This window comes from Rattus rattus, chromosome 6 (genome assembly GCF_011064425.1).
Source record: "Rattus rattus isolate New Zealand chromosome 6, Rrattus_CSIRO_v1, whole genome shotgun sequence".
Classification (NCBI taxonomy): domain Eukaryota; kingdom Metazoa; phylum Chordata; class Mammalia; order Rodentia; family Muridae; genus Rattus; species Rattus rattus.
This window is the reverse complement of record NC_046159.1, coordinates 74414609-74435063: the sequence shown is the minus strand read 5'-3', so window position 1 is coordinate 74435063 and position 20455 is coordinate 74414609. Positions and strand designations below refer to the sequence as shown.

At 39.9% G+C, this 20455-nt stretch overlaps 1 protein-coding gene across 2 annotated transcripts in view; it reads left to right on the top strand.

Moving 5' to 3' along the window:
* Positions 1–20455, top strand: part of Rmnd5a (required for meiotic nuclear division 5 homolog A) — a 57930-nt gene that overhangs the window by 16287 nt on the left and 21188 nt on the right. For both annotated transcript variants that reach the window (XM_032906347.1, XM_032906346.1), the window contains exons 2-4: positions 401–543; positions 14395–14529; positions 15929–16029. In XM_032906347.1, coding sequence (XP_032762238.1) covers positions 401–543; positions 14395–14529; positions 15929–16029 — 379 coding nt within the window. The remainder of the gene's footprint in view (positions 1–400; positions 544–14394; positions 14530–15928; positions 16030–20455) is intronic.

Sequence of the window (20455 nt, the reverse complement as noted above, 5' to 3'; positions counted from 1 at the left end):
GCCACAGTCTCATTTGCCTTACTGTAGGGTTTGTCTTGCATCAGAAGGTCAGTCATAGGGAAAGGGTTGATTGCAGTTTTGCTGCTGTCACCTGCCTTATAGAGGATTCACTAGACAGTAATATGATAAGTGCATAATAGTTTAGTTAGTCTGTGGTAAAGATATTGTGGAAGTGGTTTGCTTCATAGTAAAATTTTTTTTAATTTCTAAAAATAAATTCAGTTATTTCTTGGTGTACACTGTACTGGTGTACTAGTGTACAATGTACTTGGTGTACATCTGTAACTGTGGCCGTATGCTTCAAGAAAGATACTGGTTTTTCTTTGTTTTTTTCCTGTCATTATGGAGTTTACTTTAGTGAGTTAACAGTATTTTTTTTTCTCTCTCTTTTTTAAAATAGGTCAAGATGCCGAGTTATCAGGGACACTTTCACTTGTTCTGACACAGTGCTGCAAAAGAATAAAGGACACTGTCCAGAAGTTGGCCTCTGACCACAAAGACATCCACAGCAGTGTTTCTCGAGTTGGAAAAGCCATTGATAAGGTAAGGTATGGAATTGAAAAAATGTTTTTGTTTTTAATTTCCTTTTAGTTACTTGCTATATGCGTGTGTGTGTGTGTGTGTGTGTGTGTGTGTGTGTGTGTGTGTATGCACATGCGTGCATACAGATGGAGATGAGAAGACACATTGAAAGTCAGTTTTCTTTATCTACCATGTGAGTCCCTGGGATTGAACTTAGGTTATCAAGAGCCACACAACAGCCACAGAGTACCTTTGTGTTTCTGACAGTCTTCATTTACCAGCATCTTGATACCTTTTTCTTCCTCACATCACTTTATGCCATTCCTTTCTTCTTTGCTTCTGATAACTTTTACAGGTCTTGTTTACTGTGTAATCCTTGTTAAAAGTTCCCCTGTTGCTGTTGTTTGAGAAACAGAAATAAAAATAAAGCACTAAAGTTCTTGCCTTTTATAGCTTTACTGTTCCATTGCTTTTATGGCTAGAGTCCTGATGAGTAAAGCTGGAAGGAAGTTGTAAGCCACTGTGGGAGTTTGTTTATAGGAATAAGTTGCTGCTTCCTAAGCAAGTCTCTGGCTGCACCCAGGGACTGTTGTGGGATGGTTAGACTAGCATCCTGTATGTGTCCCTCTCACCTCACCCTAACTCTTGCCTTCTGTAGGCAGGCTAGTTGCTTTTCTTTAGTATTGTCTTCTATTCAGGTGAGTGACTTAGTAGTTAGGGAGCCAGGCAAGCCATTTTTGTTCAGTGATTTTTTTTTTTCTAGTGATAGTTTTTAAATAAACCATCCTTGGTTTAGTGATTGACTCATAAGCACTTTCCATTTTTAGCACTGAAGCTGTTTTTCCCACGGGGTTCACAGTCTAGATGGAGTTTAAGAGGAGGGGCCATGTTTTCTGTCTGATGTCTCTGACTCCTCCATTTATTAGGGAGTGTGACTGGCCACGGCCATCTCTGTTTATATGTTGTAAACTTTTGAAAGAAGAGGCAGACTTTTAGTGGAGAGCTCTTTGTAGCAAACGTTCCTCCTGAACCTATCTGAGCCACTTCCCCTGTGTGTACAGTGATAGTGTAACATAGAAGCTGCTGTAATCTGGAGTGTCGGAGAAACACATGAGCAGTCCCACTGTTAGAAGTTACCCTGTGGGGGTTGGGGATTTAGCTCAGTGGTAGAGTGCTTGCCTAGGAAGCTCAAGGCCCTGGGTTCGGTCCCCAGCTCCGAAAAAAAGAACCAAAAAAAAAAAAAGAATTTACCCTGTGGTATAAAAGTATTGAAAGGCTAAGCTTAGTGGTGCCTAAATCAAGACAGCTTCTAAAGAGATATGTTTGCTGGTAGGTGTGATACTACAGGATTGCAAGTGGCAGGGACTTTGGGGACTGTATGACTTAGGGAAGTGTTAGCGGCCTATCGGAGTGATGATCTTGGATTAGTGATGGCAGTCACCAGCAAAGACTGGGAATGTGGTGAGTATTCTCTGAAATATTTTTGAAGTTGAAACTTGTTTGGTGACTTGATGTAGGTGAGCATGGCTGTGGAAGTAAGCTTGGCATCACACCATCAGGGGTCAGTGGCACTGGAAGTTATCAGTTGGTACCTGAAGTGGTTATTTTGATGTTTGTGGAGTAGGTACTTGAGAGACAGTGTTAAATCGTCTATGGATGGGCGAGGAGCCGTTGCATTTGCTTAAGAAGCTTCAGATTTTTATGATCAAAACATCCTGGTGATTCTGATGGCACAGAGAACCCTAGTAGGGTGATCTGGTGGATCACTGGGCCTGCTGCTCTCTGTATTTATTTATTTATTTATTTATTTATTTATTTATTTATCTTTTTTTCAGAGCTGGGGACCGAGCTCTCTGTATTTATTAAGGGAGTCATCATCTGGGCAGCAGACCAGGGTTGTTATGGTGAGAAGAGCTAATGTCCAGGGCAGCCATTCTTACCTGGGACAAGAACCCTGCTTGGGTTAAATGGGATGGTCTCAGCTGTCATCTCAGGCTCATGTCTGTGCCGTCTTCCAGCTAACTCCCTCTTTCTACTGTCCTGCCACAGTTATCATAAGAATTCTCTTTGCCCTTAGGCCTCCTCATGCAGTTGACTTGCTGTGAATGGCTACCCCCAGATACAACAGGCTTTTACAAACATCACTAAGGGTTATCAAATATTTTGACTAGTTTTTGAGCAAAATAGTAAGATGTACTTGGTGTTAAAATTGAGTACCTCTTTGAGAATGAGTCTCCCTGGAACACATTTATAGTTAATAATTCACATTTTGACTTGGATTGGGAGAGGACATTTGAAACATGTTTCTTATTAGGTATTTAATGTAGCCTCACAGTTTTGACATTTCTTCTCATGTACTTGGAAGTTATAAGGATTTCAAATAGCTACAGTTGTGAAAGAAACAGAATAGTTTCTTCCAGAAATGTGTTTACATTTTTAGGAAAGTAGCTTAGGTTTTAGTTACAAAGATTCTTTTCATCCAGCATAGGAAACTACAGCAGTTGGTGAATACTTAAGTGCCCGCTGTAGCTAGGTGGTAGGGCTCGTTTCCAGGCATCTTTCCACACAGACTCCATGTTTTTTTGGCATCTACTGTGTTGCCCAAAGAGGAAGTTGTTTTCTGACTGGATGTTCCTAGTTGTTGTAAAGAGACCTCATGTATACATGAGGAATCTGTGTAGGCTGTTATTGCATAAGACTCCTCTGAATTGTTAAGTCCTACACACGTAACTTGAACTTGGCAAGCTCTAGGGAGCTTATTGTAAAGGTGGAGTGCATTCAGGTATTGGTGGTGAGTAAACAGGATAAAACCTAAACCATTGTGGTCCATGGGTTGTGGACCATGTTAAGCTGGCCTGCAGTAGACTGGAATGCTGCCTAGTTGCCTGTGAATGCCATTGTATGAACACTTGCTTCTTCCAAAGAAGCAGTTGCCTCCTTTGGAGTAGGCTGGATTTGTTGTTTTTAAAAGCACATTAACAGCAGTGTAAAGTAAAAAAATAGACCTTTAAGAACAGAAATGAGGGCTGGAGATATGGCTCAGTGGTTAAGAGCACTGACTGCTCTTCCAGAGGTCCTGAGTTCAAACCCCAGCAACCACATGGTGGCTCACTACCATCTGTAATGAGATCTGATGCCCTCTTCTGGTGTGTCTGAAGATAGCTAATAAATAAATCTTTAAAAAAAAAAAAAAAAAAAAAAAGAACAGAAATGAGTATATAATTTCTACAGATTCAAAACATAGGATTTTGAAACAACATAAAGGTAAATTACGACCTTTCTTTAAGGGAAAAGGGACTTAAAAAGGTCTATTTGCTTTTATTTTATGTGCATTAATGTTTTGCCTGCATATATATTTTAAGGTGCCAGAAATTGGAACTACAGACAGTTATGAGCTAGGTGTGGGTGCTGGGAATTGAACCTAGGTCCTCTGAAAGAGCAGTCAGTGGTCTTAACGGCTGAGCTGCCTCTCTAGCCCTAAAAGGCACAGTTAAAGGACAAGCAGGCAAGTGTCCTCTATTTGGTGTGTGTGCGTGTGTGTGTGTGTGTGTGTGTGTGTGCAAACAAGACCCAGGTCACTCCGTTTGCAGTGGGGACTTCAGGTAATCCTTGCTTCCTGTCTTGGAAGACTTGAGGGAATGGTAGGTAGCGTAAAGTCACAGCTGAGGTTAAAATCCTTCCTTCCAAAAGCTCGTGTTACTTCTCCTTGTTATATGCTTGTGATGTTTTGTGTGGGTGTGAATGAAAAGCTTTTAGTGTATCTTTAAAGCCCTAAGTGATAATTTTTTTACTTTAATGTTTTAAAAGTGTTTTTTTGTTTTCCTTTTTGTATTATTTTTCCCTGAAAATGTAAGCAGAGAAGTTTGTATTATCAAAGGAATTTTCTAGCTTTTTATTATTGTGAATATAAAGCATTGAAGTTTTAACTTTAATGTGTATTAAAGTATTTTAATTCTTGGATTTTGTGAAAACTTTGTCTTGTTTTTAATTTAATCCACCCATTTTCAAAAATGGGAATAGTATGCTGGGCTGTTTTTAATTTTCTGCCTCCTACTTTTTAGAAATTCTATTTAGAGGGGATAGGGGAGAGTGGCTAGAATGAATAGTGAATAATGCTGAGATTTTAAACTTCTAAAATGCATGTTATAGTTAAGAGCTAAAAAAATAATACATGTTATTTTTATGCTAGAAATCTTAACTAGTCTTGTAAAACATGCTAGGTTTTCTTACAGAAAATAATAGAAAAGTTCTGAGGCAAATAAACCTTATGTGTTCGTGAAAACATAAAGGAGATATTACACTTTTGGCTAATCTAAGGTTTGCAGAGTTACTATCTTAAGTATGACTCGGAAGAATGTGTAAACTTCAGAAGAAGAAAGCTGTGAAGTGAGATTTTCTGTTAGGATAGAAAACAAGAAAAGCAACACGTGTTAAAGTCTAAAGGACTGGCTTGGTTAGGGAAGGTTCTCTTCCTGAAGGTAGGAAAGATCAGGTTGGGAAAAATGTAGGGATTACAGACGCCGCGTCCTGAGTTTTATCCAGTAGGTGACCAAAAAGAACGAAGAAGATAGAGAGAGCAAAGGAGGATTAGCTTGACATACAGGAGAAAGTAAGTAGTAGTCAGGGCTGGGAAGAGAGGCGCTGTCACTTAGAGGGTGTTTCTGGTACTGAGCTGAGTGATTTACATGCATTATGTGTCTCTTGATGCTAGCATGCTGTTCTCATTCACTTAGTAGGAGGAACTGAGGTGAAATAATGTTAAGCTCCATACCCTCAGTATACAGCCTGGAGAAGTTTTAAATGGAGAATTTATTCTTAAACTTTACTTGAATATAAGTGAGGTATGGCAAGGGTGATGTTGGGATGGTAAAAAAGTTTGAACTGCGTTACCCAAACTGGTTTCCTGCCACTAGGTGGAGCAGCTAGCATTTGGGGAAGCAAAATGCTGACGTTAAAGAATGATAGTATGGAAAGTAGCTAACATTTTTTAAATAAGGTAGTCATTTTAATTTTATGTCAGTATCACTGGTTCCAAGAATAGACCAAAGATAACGCAGCAGTTAGATCTTGTGCTAGCTTACACCGCGGTTGAGATGAATTGGGTGAAGCAGAATATAGACTGACTTTAAAGTCAGTATGTGATAAATGCATCCTTCTGTAGTAGAGACGACGTATTAAAAAGAGAAATAAGGACATTAAGAAAAGTAGATGATTGTCTCTGACTAAGAACAAAAAAGCTAAATTGAGTTCTGAAGTACAAATGTAATTTTATATGTATATTAGAAAGCACTTTTTGAATTAGCAAAGGGATAGCTGACAGATATAAAGAGAAAATAGTAATTAAAAAGCAAGGAAGGCATTCCCTAAGAATGAAATAAAACATACCAAACTACTGTCCACCCAAGTAACTAATAATAATAATAATAATAATAATAATAATAATAATAATAATAATAATAATAATAAATGCAGTCTGTCACTGGTGAGCTTTATTTAGGTGCAGTAAAGTAGCTTGGTCTTGGCGGTCAAGATGGAAGTCCTTGCCTTTGAAATTGCATGGTTTCAGTAGGAGCTGCTACAGTCTCTGTTTCTTGTCTACTTGGGTCATAGCGCTTGTTCTGAGGATGGACCTTTCCCAGCCACATGTGTGCACTGTGCCCCAGAGGTTTTCCCATCTTTCCCCAGGTGTGTGTGAGGGACGGGGTGGTTGTTTTTAATCAGAGCCTTAGGGAAGGGAGTGTGCTGGCTAGTTCTTTGTTGGTTTGACACAGATATAGTCATCTGAGAGGAGGGGACCTCAATTTAGACAGTGCCTCCATAAGATCAAGCATCAGCAAGCCTGTTCTTAATAATCAATGGAGGAGGGACCAGTGTGTGGTGGGTGGCTGTGCTGGTTGAGCAAGCCATGCAGCGTAAGCATGTGTGTCAGCTCTGCCTTCCAGTTCCTGCCCTGTCCTGAGTTCCTGTCCTGACTGCCCTTGATGGTAAGCTGTGATGTGACGATGTAAGCCAAATAAGCCCTCTCCTCCCTAAGTTGCTTTGGTTATGGTGTTCCCTAACTACAACAGGGAGTCTGGGAATATATGAGGTTGGGCAGTGTCCTGCAAGTGGGTAGTGGTCCTGGAAGGAATCTAGTCTGACGTGGGAGACAAAGCACGGGTGCCAAGAGGGAGGGAGCATCTCTGAAGCACTATCCCTTGCCCACCACCTTCCTTAAGGCCAGCTTGCCTGAATAAAAAGAACTCTCTGTAAGAACCCAGCATCCTAACTAACAGCTGGGTGATCTCTGGTTCCTTGCTTACTGAACATAAGCACTGGTGTGGAGCCACACTGCCCCTGCCCCTCATAGCCTGAAAACCATTCTCCAGAAAGAAGCTGAGTGCAGTTTTGCTTTCCCTGCCATGTTATATATCTGCTCTAGGTTATAAGCCTTACAGATTTTGTGTTTGTTGTTAAAATAAGATCCTGTTTCAAACTGAATGAAGCTACATTATTTAGATGATAACCATTTATTGAATTATAGTATAGACCACAGAAGAAAGCCTGGTAGTCAGGTCTCATAGGATTGGGGCCAGAAGAATCCTCTGGACTGGCATATTCCCACATTACCTGCTCGGGAAGGTAGAAGATGAAATACTGGGCTTGGTCTAGCACCCATGGCACATTAGGCCAAAAGGCACAAAAAGACCTATACAGTAAATTGTGCATATAAATCTAGGCTGTGACTAGATTCAAGTGGTGTGTGTGCGTGTGTGTGTGTGCGTGTGTGTGTGCGTGCGTGCGTGTGTGTGTGTGTGTGTGTGTGTGTGTGGATTTATTACCACACCCAGTTTAAGTGATTTTGGAATTAAGGAATTTGTTGTGTTTTGTGGTTTTGAGACATGGTTTCTCTCATAGCCTTAGCTATTCTGGAATTCACTCTACAGACCAGGCTGGCCTCAAACTCAGAGCTACCCATCTCTGCTTCCCTAGTGCTGGAACTAAAGGTGGGAACCACCACCTCCTGCTGAATTTGTTGTTTTTTTATGTGCTTGTTTTGTTTGTATTTTCTAATGGCTCAGCAGAAAAAAGTGCAAATTGAACAAGACTAGTATCCTGAGTTTGATCCTTAGAACTTGTGGTGAAGGAGAGAACTGATTCCTCTCAGCAAGCTACCCTTTGCCCTCCATATATGTGCCGTGGCACTCATGTGTCCACCTGTTTTCACAGTCGTATTATATACACACAACAATACTAGTAAAACTTTATAAAAGCTTGTGTTTTCTAGTGGAGATTATTTTACATGTGGCATCAGAATTGGTGGCAAGGACTGACTCAGACCTTTTGCAGGTTAAATATTTACTTTGGATGAATATGGGTAGAACATTTTGTACATTATTTACATCTTCTTGACTAATGGTTTAATTTAATTTGAATCCCAACAACTGCAGTCCTAGGTATGTGAAAACTGAGGTTTATGTTAGAGCCAGAGAGCAAATGGGGAAAACTGAGTTTAAAATCTAGAGCTGAGACTTCAAGGAACCTTCTCAATTAGAATTGCTTGGGCAAAGTGATCTTTAGTGCCTTAGGAGCACCTGCGGTATACTTAGGAATCTTTCTCCTTTCCTTGTAAAATGGAAAAAGATGCTTGCCATCTTTGGGAGAATAAGTCACTGACATGTCTCTGTTCTGTTCTGAGAGCCAGTGGGGTAGCAGATGGGGATGTGGGATCCTTGAGGGACAAGGGTGCGGCAGACAGGAGGCTGTGGAGCATGTTTTTCTTGTAAGAGCGCAGCGTGTGCTGTGGTTTAGTATGTCTTTATGCTTATAATGTAAAAGCTTAGCAGTTCGAACCTGTCTTTCTTGTAACTTTGAATACCAAAGCAGAGGTGTGAGTATGAGTGCTCTACAGAGGAGATAAGAGAATATCAAAAAAAGATAGATCTAGAGTTCACCTACACCACTGATTGTGCTACACTACCAAGCTCACTCCCAGCCACAGCTTGTGAAGTACTGCTGTCTAGCATATGCTAAGTACAAGGTTATGTCCTCATAGGTCTTAAACCTTAGCATCAGCTTTACAAGGTGTTGCCAGATTTTTCCCTAAGGGCTTATACCAGTTTACAATCCTGCTCAGCATGTGTGACAGTGCTGTTCCCTCATTTCTCATCACAATGGTCAGATATTAAAACTTTTGAAGATTAACCAGGTGGGTGTGAAATAGTATGTGGTCATATCACTTTGCCTTTCCTGTCTTTTGAGGTGGAGCATCTTTTCACCTGTGATCTCTCGTGAATTTCATATTCTTTTGCCCATGGTTTCCTTTTAGATGGTCTGTTTGTCTTTCAGTTGGGGGGTTGCTTCCATACTCTTTGTGAGTTGAATATGAAGTAGCAGTCTCTCCCACCCAGTCCAGGTCTCCTTACTGGAGACCTTTGGAGTCTTCTCTCCCTTACTAACCCAGATTCACTAGATACTGAGGAAGAAAACCAGTCTCTTGTAGGTGCAACAGCAACCTATTGTTGGGTTCATATGCTGGTTTTTCTTCAAAGTAGATGGGAAGCTTAAAAATAACACTGGGAGTTGGCACTTAGGAATGAAAGCAAACACTGTTTTATTGTGGACTGCTCAGTAACTATAATTCATGAATGCATTTAGGTGACCAATGAAAACCACTCTTTAAACCTACTTGATTGTATTCAAGTAGACTGTTCTCATGGCTACATGATGAAGTTTTGTGCTTCTCCACCCTTCAATCTCCAGATTTTGTGTGTTGTGGTTTTCTTTTTCTAAGTTTTATTGCATCTTGCACAAATGGACTCACTTTGCTATTCCTTTTTTGGTTCTTGTTTGAATCCTACCTCCCTGTGTGAAATCTCATACCAGGCTTCTCTTTGCTTTATTGTTTGTTTTTCAAGACAGGGTTTCTCTGGGTAGACATGGCTATCCTGGAACTCATTCTGTAGACCACCATGGCCTCAAACTCAGAGATCCACCAGCATCAGCCTCCCAAGTTTTGGAATTAAAGGTATGTGCCACCATGCCTGGCATACTGTTTGGTTTTAGTTTGCTGTGTAACCAGGCTGACCCCACTGAACTCTAGATCCTCTGGCCTCTGCTTCCTAAATGCTATGTAAATCTCATTGTTTTACAAATATGAAAGGGAAGAAAAGTAAAACATGATGCTAATAATAGAGGTGTTTCTTCACATTAGTGCCTCTGCTGGTTCACAGTGTTGTTGATTTCCTGGGTAGCCGTGTGAATATGTTTGGTCACCTAGTAACAGAGGTTGGAAGGAGTACCAGCTCTGATGCAATAGTAAGAACCTACAGTTATGAGGAAGGGAGTTGACTTGTATTGCACCCCCTCAACATCCATTTATATTTTGGCTTTAATTTTTATTACATGCAACCAGAACATAAACTGTGAAAGGCTTTCTTGTCTCCCTTAATTGTTTAAAGTGAAAGAATAGGTGGCTGAAGGGAGTTTAGAAACTCTGTCCAAGACAGGCAACTATGTTACAAAGTTTCAGTGTGATTAACGACAATCCTACTGGAAAGGCTGTTCCATTTTTCTTACCTATGTGTGGTAACCATAGAAAGCGTTAAGAAAGTGAAAATCTATGAAGGGCATCCTTGTAAAACTCCATACCATTGTTTAAATGCTAGACTAAAAGGCTTCTCAATAGGCACTTATTTTTGTTATGTATCTCAAGGAAAGTAATTATCCAAAGAATTGTATTATTTGAGAAGATAGCATTAGTGGCAACTGTTAGATATTTTAAAAGTAGCTGTAGGAAAAGAAGGCAGAAGGAAAGAAAGGCTTTGTCTGATCTTAGGCAGTGTTGATGGTTGGTATTTGCTTGGCCCAGACAGTGGCACTATTAGAAGGTGTGGCCCTGTTAGAGTGGGTATGGCTTTGTTGGAGAAGATGTGGCACTGTGGGTGTGGGCTTTAAGACCCTCATCCTAGCTGCCTGGAAAGCCAGTATTCTGCTAGCAGCCTTCAAGTGAAGACGTAGTAGAACTCTCAGCTCCTCCTGCACCACGCCTGTCTGGATGCTGCCATGCTCCCTCCTTGACAATAATGGATTGAACCTCTGAATTTGTAAGCCAGCCCCAATTAAATGTTGTCCTTATAAGAGTTACCTTAGTCATAGTGTCTGTTCACAGCAGTAAAACCCTAACTAAGACAGGTAGGACCATGTTTATTCATTGCAAGGGGCATCTTTATTACCCACATGTTTGGATGGCCAGAATGCCTACAGAGGTGGGATGTGGAGATGACTTCCATAGTTCTCACGAGAAGCTGGAGGTACAGTCCTTCAGCAGGAAGCTGTCAGTAACTATTGAAATTCTGATAGTATGTTAGATGTGGTATCTGTATACTCAGTCTCTGCACTTGGGAGGAAGGCAGGGTGCCAGGAGTTCAAGATCATCTTTTATTACATAGTGTGTTTGAGCCAGCTTGGGCTACATAAACCCTGTTTTCAAAAACAAGCAAACTGATAATATATATTAACGAGTAAAAATATCTTTGAAAGCATTTTTTATTTTCCATAATTGTTTTCTTTCTTTCCTGGTGAATTAAATAGCTGCTGATAAGTTTATAAGATTGAGAAGTAATTATTAGACGAGTCATTACCACCTAGGGCTGTGTTTGTTCACAAATCAGTGAGGAGAGGAACTGAGTCAGGTGGCTTTTGTTTATTACATATGCTTAGGTGTGTGGAGAATTATAGGCAGATTCTGAGTTTGCAGTGAATTCAATCATTAGATACCCAGTATTTTACTTGTTTGAATGTCCTCTGGGGTATAAAATAGACCCATTGTACTGTGGGTTTCTAGTTGAGTCCAGAAGAAGGAAAGCAAAATATCACCTGTCCATTTTTCTGGTTGTTACAGACAGCACACAAAATGTAAATTGCTTTTTAAAAAAGTGTCAGTGACCTGCCATGAATCAATTTTCAGGTGTTGGCTCTCTGATAAGTAGAAGTAAAACTCAAACCTTTATAGGAGATTGTGCTTCATTAGTGCTGTGGATCAGGAAGTTCATGTGAGCATCATGTTAGCATTAGTTTATTTGTTTTTTCCGCTGCTTAGGTTCTAGTTTAAGAGATTAGATAGGAGTGATGACTGAGGGCTCCTAAGTTCCCACTCCTGGTGAAGGAACTTTTGACAGTTGATGGCTGCTGGAGGAAGGGCAGTCCTTTTTCTTCACTGTTAAATTATTCATACTACAATAAAAAACACTCTGGTTGTGTTCATGCAAGTAACTCAGTTAAACTCCTGAGTCAGTAGTAAGAAAAAAGACATGAAAGTAGGGGGTTCTACTAGGAAGAAGTGATCTAAAAGCACCAAAAAGGCAGTAAATGGGGAATGAATATGATACGACTATATTATATTCATGTATGGAATTGTCAAAGGAAATAAAAATTGAAAATGTAAAGGTCTTACAATAAATGAAAATTAAGATATAACAATACTGGGGTTTTAGCTTTCATTTTGACTGAATGATTTCAGATTTTGATGTATTTACCTTAGCTCCTGCAAGGACATCGAAAACCTGAAAAGATCACTATGGAAAAATGTGCTCAACTTTGGAAAAGATCACTTTTTTGTTTGCTGCTGTAGGTTACTTATAGGCTATTCTTTTCTATAAACTAGTATTCTATTGATTAGGCTAGTTAAGCAAAGGTTGCCAGGAATTGTAATTTCAGATATATCCAGATGATCTTGTTTCATTGATTTGTGTAGTTTTAAAAAATTAAACAATAGCGACTTAAGGCAAAAACGAACTAGACAGAAAACTTTGAGACCATGATACAGATTTGTTCTTTCTTCACTCTTTTTTTTTTTTTGTTTTGGTTTGTTTTGGTTTTGAGACAGGGTTTCTTTGTGTGGTCCTGGCTATCCTGGACCTTGAATTAACAGAGATCTGTCTGCCTCAGTGCTGGGATTAAAGGCATGTGCCATCTTCACTTGACTTCTTTTTTTAGTCTTGATGTAGATCTGCCAAAACAAAATCTTTTTTGTTGGAGAATGCTTACTTCATCTTCCTTCCTGAAGGATATTTTTACTGGATGTATAATAATTCTGGAATACCGATTCTTTCTTTTTTATTGTTGTTGTTCGTTTGTTTGTTTTTTGGTACTATAACATCCTTTTAACTTAATAGTTTCTGTTGTGAAATCTATAATCATTGAAATCATAGTCCCTCTGTTCCCTCTGAAAGTAATGGGCCATTTTTCTTTTCTCTTAAGTCTACACACATGCACACGTGCACATGACAACCTCAGGTGTTCTTGTTCCTGCTATGTATGTATGTCATAGCTGGCCTATGAACTTTTGGAGATTCTCCTGTTTCTGCCTCCCATCTTGCTTGTGTAGGAACTCTGAGATTGTAAATGTGTGCTAAATTCAGCTTTACATGGGTGTTTGAGGTCTGAATTAGTCTTAGCTCAACTGAACATTGTCTCTTCAGTCCTACAGGCCATTTTTTCTCAGCTGGTTGCCTTGGGCTAAGATTCATTTTTGTTTTGTTTAGATGTTAACATTTTGATGCACTCAAGTGGGAGTTTTCTAAATTGCTTGTGTCTAAGTGTATCTGTCTGGCAATTCTTTTTCCCATCCTTTGGTGACACATACTATATCTTGTTATTTTCCCACTTATTCAGGCTCTGCTCATTTGTGTTTTGTTTTGCTTTGCATCTTGTTTTTCTGTTTTCTAATTGGATAATATGTATGGTAATGTATGCTGGCTTCTTGCACTGCCACTTTGTTCCTGCTTTTCTGTGTCTTCTGTTGAGTTTATTTTGGTTACTGCGTCTTCTAATTCTTCTAATCCTTGATGTTTCAAGAATGTTTGCTTTCTGGGGCCTGAGATTGGGTTCAGACAGCAAAGACTGCTTCAGAATTTGACAATTTTGAGTTCTGTCTCTAGAACTCATGTGGTAGAAAGAAAGAACAATACGTTTTTCAAAAGAGTATTTGCCCTTTTTGGAGAACATTTTTGTAATGATAGCTTAGAAGTCTTGGGTTTCAGCGTTTGTCATTTTGGCCTTGGTGCTTGCCACTTCCTCTTCTGTATCATGTGAACTGTGCTTGGTTCCTTCTATGCTAAACAAATCTTGAGCTGCCCTCTGATGGGCAGATGCTAGTCTTCTGTGGGTTGCAATTCAATTTGGTTCACAGTTGTCTTGATTGTACTTCTGAGTAGCCAGTCTACCTTACTTTGGTTTTTAAGTCAGAAGTATGCTCTGTGGGGTCAAAACTAGTATCCACAGCTCAAATGTAGGCCTAATAATAGAAACCACCCTTTACACCACCTGTCTCCTCAGTCCCAGCCTCAGAACTGCAGTTAGTGGGCTGTGCCATGTAGCAGTTCTATGTCCATTGAGGGTGTGCGTGTGTGTGTGTGTGTGTGTGTGTGTGTGTGTGTGTGTGCGTATGTGTATGTGGGTGTATGCATGCATATGTGTGCATGTGTGCTGTGTGTATTTCTGTCCTTCACATTCCAGACAGAGCTGCATTGAGCATGCTTTTAACAGATTACTACAGCATACATCTGAAAATATTGCTATAGTATAATGCCCAGAAATTGGCTTATTGATTTTGGTTTTACAGAAGTCAGTGTTAAATCTATACGTTTTCCTAGAGTGCTTCTTGATTTTTTTTTTTAAGTTCATATTTATCTATCAGTAATCTCCAGGAGTGAAAAGATTTAAAAGAAGCACTAGGAAAATCCCTGCCTGTGATTGTGTAGATGAATTGAATTGGGTACTTCCTGATAACACCAAAGTAAGATGTAGACCTTTCTGTAAGATGTTTCTTTCTGTTAAGTGAGGTGAAAAAAGAAAGTCATCTATACACGATTATTTTCCATTTGCCCCCAGAATTTTGATTCTGACATTAGCAGTGTGGGAATAGATGGCTGCTGGCAGGCAGACAGCCAGCGACTTCTCAATGAAGTCATGGTGGAACACTTCTTCCGACAAGGAATGCTGGACGTGGCCGAGGAGCTCTGCCAGGTAAGCATGTGCCAGTGAGGCATAGGGAAACAAACAAGGCCGTGCTGTGGGGTCTGCAGTGTCTTCGGGTGGGACTTGGGGGCACCTCAGACTGTAGGTCGATTTGTAATATTTTAATTAGCATGAATAAGTCATTTTGCTAGGAAATTTTTTAACTATGAAAATTCTAGTGCTATAATTTAGTATCTGAATTGCCCTTTCCTCAAGAAATTACACTCAGAGGAAATTACACTCAGAGTTTAATATCCAAATTGTTATTTCTTTGTTCGGAGTCTGGTAGGTTGATTTCTGGTCATGAGTCAAAGTGTCAAAGTAATACTACTTTTCCTGTGTGGCCCAGGCAGCCTTGACTCCTCCTGTTTCAGTCTCCCCAGTGCTACACTTAGTGGTGTGCACCATTTACTCCAGCTCCTTTTCTTCCTGTGATAGGGAATGTTAATATAGTAGAAAAAAGAAACAAAAATAGTTATGTTTGGTTTTCTGATCTAATAAAACTATATCAAATGAAATTTCAGGCTAAAATTTACATGAGGTGGGCATTGGCCATCTTATTTCTGTTAGACAGGAACACCATGTAGTCACGATAGTAGTAACTGCTGTGTATTATGTGTTATGCTGTGTATTATTGCATTAGGAGTTATTGTTGCTGTTCCACACATAAGGAGTGTGAGGTTTGGAGAACCAAGGAATATACCTAGGGCCATTCAGGGAAGGAAATGGGGGATTCTGTATTCAGCTCCTTATTCATTCCTCCAAACTCCATTCTGTTGCATTTTTGTTGTTGTTGTTGTTGTTGTTGTTTAAGAAAAATGAAGAACTCAAAAGATGAACTATTTAAATTGCAGCATAAACCAGTCTATAATCTGAGCCTTTCTGTTTGAGACGGTTAAAATCAATGATACGTGGGTCACTTTGTACCTTTAGAGGTACATGTGTCCATACCGACCTCACAGTAAATTGTCTTATTGAAGATCACTTTGCAAGTAACAGACTCAAGATAGAAGCTTAAACAAAGTTTGTTCTTTTCGTATAGAAAGAAAGGTAGTAAGAGAGGCTCATAGCACCTGTCCCGTGAAATTCTTAGACACTCCTTGTAGCTCTGCAGTTCCCAGTGAGCCCTCCTCTGCTTGTGGCCAGACTCCAGCTGTACCTTCCGTCCCAGGGAAGAGTATGTGTTTACTTCGCATTGGCCTGAGTGCAGAACCACACTCAGCTAGAGTTCAAGGTTGGTGCTCGGCTCAGATTTGACTGAAGCATAGAGGTTGGACAGTCTCTGTTTCTGCCCCAGAAGTATATGCTAAAAGAAAATTATCTTTGACAGCCTGTATTTTATAGTCTAGATCAGCTTTTCCCACTGTGAATGATTATACTAACAGGTTTGTCTGTTTTTTCCTTCTAGGAGTCTGGTCTGTCTGTGGACCCAAGTCAGAAAGAACCATTTGTGGAATTAAATCGAATATTAGAAGCATTAAAAGTCAGAGTTCTAAGGCCTGCTCTTGAGTAAGTTACTCTTTCTTTTAGGTACTATGAGGGGAACTCTGTAAGAAAATTTATTTGTAAAACAGAAGAGAGATATTTTGATAGGTCTGTCTTATCTAGGGTAGACTAAAGAGGATTTGAGAAAGGACTCTTGGATGTCTTTAAACCAAGTGAAATAGAGCTGCATAATATGAGAACATGGGCAGCCTACTTAACGTAACAGTTGATCATGTTTCCAGAAGAAAAATAGGTTTACTTATCTATGCTGCAACACCTCTTTGGATAGACCAGTATTAAAACTGAAGCATTATTGTTTCAGCAATCTTTACATGATATTCGAGCTGCTATAATGTATTGAGGGTTGTGCTCTCATTCTGAGAGATGCTTTAGTTGGCTATGAGAGCTAAGTGATATTCATGAACAGATGAAAAATTCTGTATGAAAGATGTGTATAAGTGTGTATGAAAGAGAAAGAGAGAAGGGAAAAAGGAATGTGTGTCAGGAGTCGAAGATAAGAGAATTCAGGTTTATGGGTGTCATACTGTATATGTGGAGATCAGAGGACAGCTTTGGGAGTCAGTTTTCTCTTCCACTGTGGATTCTTAGGATTGAACTCAAGTCATCAGGTTTCTGCTGCAAACTAGCAAGCACTTTAACTGACTGAGTCATGGCACTGGCCCAGATCACCACAATATACATGGCGCTATGAATTGAACCCAGGAGGGTGCACAAGTGAACAACTGGATTTTGATGATTTACTGTGAACATACCATTTACTTGAGTTATCCGAAATATACCTGGGTACTTGTTGCTGGAATAGGGTTGGTGTGTGGTTTAAATAAGAATGGCCCCTACAGGGCTTATATAGTTGAAGAGTATAGGGGTGTGGTGTTGGGGGAGTTGTGGGCCCTTTTGGAGAAGGTATGCTACTGGAAGTGGTCTTAAAGTTTCAAAAGCCCACACCATTCCCAGTTGTGATCAGATAAAAACTCCGAGCTTCTGCTCCAGCACCATGCCTGGTGCTGTAAAATAGTTGGTCTTGGTATGTGTCACACAAAATGGGGAGCATGTTATTGTTTATCTCACGCCAGAATCTAAATCCATTCTAAAGTTGTTAGTGTGATAATTAACTAGGTTATAATAAATAACATAAAGTGAAGATAAAGAACAAGATAACCAAAAGTAGCATGATGATGTTTTAAAACTTGGGATATTTGAAATCATTGTTAATGATTGGCAATAACCCATGTGGCATTTGAATTTTGTGTTTAGGGTAGAAGTTACTGCATAGTTTTCTATTTTTGATCAGTTTCTTTTTTAATTGTATATTTCTAGAATTAGCTGAGATGAGCAGACAGAGGGTTCTTATGTTAATGTGTGTGTTGTATGATTTTTGTATAAACTAAAAATATAAATGATCTGGTTAGGGCTAAAGCTCTTTAACTTTGTAAAAGTGTGTGTGTGTGTGTGTGTGTGTGTGTGTGTGTGTGTGTACTGGGATAGAGAAAACTTTTTCTTCTAAAGTGGCTGCTTAGTATTTTGTTTGAAGTTATACCTGAATTTTACCTAACCTTTTGACTCCTGGGGGGAGGTCTTAAGACTCACTATGGATTATATATCTGACCATCTGAGACCATAAAATGATTTCCTGGGACCTGCAAGGGCAATCCCTACTTGTCTTTGTTAGTGCAAAACCCTCCACTATACAACTTGAGGGACCAAAAATAATTAAATGGTATAAGAAGGAAAAGAGAAGAGTAAAGGTTGCATAATTTTTCACCTAGAGTAGAAAGTGTTGCCTTGGTTTATACTACAGCAGGGTTTTATTTGGGACAGGCTATCAACACTACCAGGCAGAGTGCTGAGTCTCCCCAGGCCAGAAACTAGGTAGGAAGAGAAAGTCAGAAGGATATGGGGTATGAGACTGCCCTTATGCTTTCGTGGAATAATGTTTTGTTAATGGTCTTATGGCTAAGAAAATCCTGAGACACTATAGCATGAATAAATAAAACACAGCACCTGATGATCAGAGATTTGAATTACAAACTCAGGGGGCAACAGTTAAATAGTTTCTGGATGAGGCTGGAAAGATAGTTTTGTTTGTTTTAAGATTTATATGAGTACACTGTAGCTATCTTCAGACACACCAGAAGGTGGCATCAGATCCCATTACAGATGGTTGTGAATCACCATGTGGTTGCTGGGAATTGAACTCAGGATCTCTGGAAGACCAGTCAGTGCTCTTAACTACTGAGCCATCTCTCCAGCCCAGAAAAATGATTTAGAGGGCTGGCTGGTTGCTTTTTCAAAGGTCCAGGGTTCAATTCTTGGTCCCCACACCATGACTGTCTTAGTTAGAGTTTCATTGTTGTGAAGAGATACCATGACCATGGCAACTCTTTTTTTTTTTTGTTTTTGTTTTTGTTTTTGTTTTTGTTTTTTTTCGGAGCTGGGGACCGAACCCAGGGCCTTGCGCTTCCTAGGCAAGCGCACTACCACTGAGCTAAATCCCCAGCCCGACCATGGCAACTCTTAAAAAGGACAACATTGGGACTTACTTATAGGTTCAGAGGTTCAGTCTATTATAGTTATGGTAAGAAGTATGGCCCCTTCTAGGCAGGCATGGTGCTGGAGGAGCTGAGAGTTATACCTCTTGTTCTGAATGCAGCTAGGAGAAGACTGGCTTTCAGGCAGCTAGAATGAGGTTCTTAAAGCCCACACCCACAGTGACACACTTCCTCCAACAAGGCCACACCTCCTAATAGTGCCACAACGTGGGCCAAGCATATTCAAACCACCACAGTGACCCACAACCATCTGTAACTCTTGTTCAGGATTTGATACCCTCTTTTTTGGCTTCTGGGAATCAGACATGCACATGGTTACGTACAGGCAAAACGTCTGAACACATTTTTTTTAGTTTTAAATAGTTTCTGGTGTTTGTTTCTTGTTCTTTAGTGCAAAGCTTCTCACAGGTGTGCAACCAACCCTTCATTTCAAGCAGCTCTTAGCAGCCACAGACAGTAGAAGAAACAGCTCTCCTGAGGAAACACAGCAAGGGCATCCAAGGTCGAACAAGTTAGATTTTCCTCCTAGTGTTTGATTTTCTTCTTTTTATCCAATTAATTGGCCTTAATTCTGAGAAGACAAAAAAAGAAAGGTGATCCATTTAAAACTAATTCTCTGTATACGCTAAGTGATGAAAAAAGAACACTTCAATTAAAGAGAAGCTAATTAAAAAAGTGTGGGTATGGTGTACACACCCATAATCCTAGCACTTGGAAGATGGAGGCAAGATCAGAATTCAAGGTCATCCTCTGATAGTTAAGGCCAATCTGGGCTTCCTGTCTCAGGAAAGGGTCTAATGAGGTACCAGGTGTCAGGGTTATAGGAAAGGATGCAACAGAGGGACTATTTACTGCTGGTGAAAGGCTATAGGAAGATCCGAGCCTGTTCCTCGGGAAAAGAATATGCATTATCTAACTATCCTACTGAGGGTTCAGCAGCGTTGGAACAAAGTTGGCCTGTATATCTGAGAACCTCAATATGTGTATTTTATGCTTTGTTTTAATATTTTTGTTCTTAATCAATAAGGTCTTAGGTAGCTTAGGTTGGCTTTGATTTTGTGATTATCCTACTACCTCTACCTCCCAAGTGCTGGGTGGGATCAGTGGCCGGCTTGCTTGTGTTTAACTAGACACTCATGTACAATACACCAGGCCTCCCCACTTCCTCTTCCCCTGTTCTTTTTTGAAACAAAATTTCACTGATGCTCTGTAGCTCATGCTGATACTGGTCCTTAGTGCTGGGATTACAGGCATGTACCACCATGTATGCGTATGAGTTTTTTAAGAAAAAAGTTGTGTGTGTGTGTGTGTGTGTGTGTGTGTGTAACTTGCAGAAATTAGTTCTTTTCCCCATGTGTACCTTGGAAATTTAACTCAGATTGCCAGTCCTGGTGGCAAGTGTCTTTGCCCTTTGATTACTCCTACCTCTCTGTATGGTTTCTTAAACAGCTAACAAAAAGGACAGTCTGGAGAGATGGCTTAGCAGTTAAGAGCACTTAGTGCTCTTTGAAAGGTCCCTAGTTCAATTCCCAGCACGCACATTGAGTGGCTCACAACCATCTATAACTTCAGTTTCGAGGATCTGACACTCTTCTAAATTCTGCACTAATGGGTACATACATGGGCATAATTTAAAAAATAATAAAAATATCTTTTTAAAAAGTCAAAGGCACATCATCTCTGAGATGAAGAAACCATTAGTACTTTTAATGATGGAATTAGCCAGTGACCAAGACTTCACCATTTGGAAATATCAGTCCCCCATTTGTGAAAAAAATTCATATACTATAGTTTAATCATATTTTTCTCTCTCCCCGTTTCTACAAGATCCTCACAGCCTCCCTTCCCATGTATTATGTTCTTTTTTTCTCTCTTTCAAA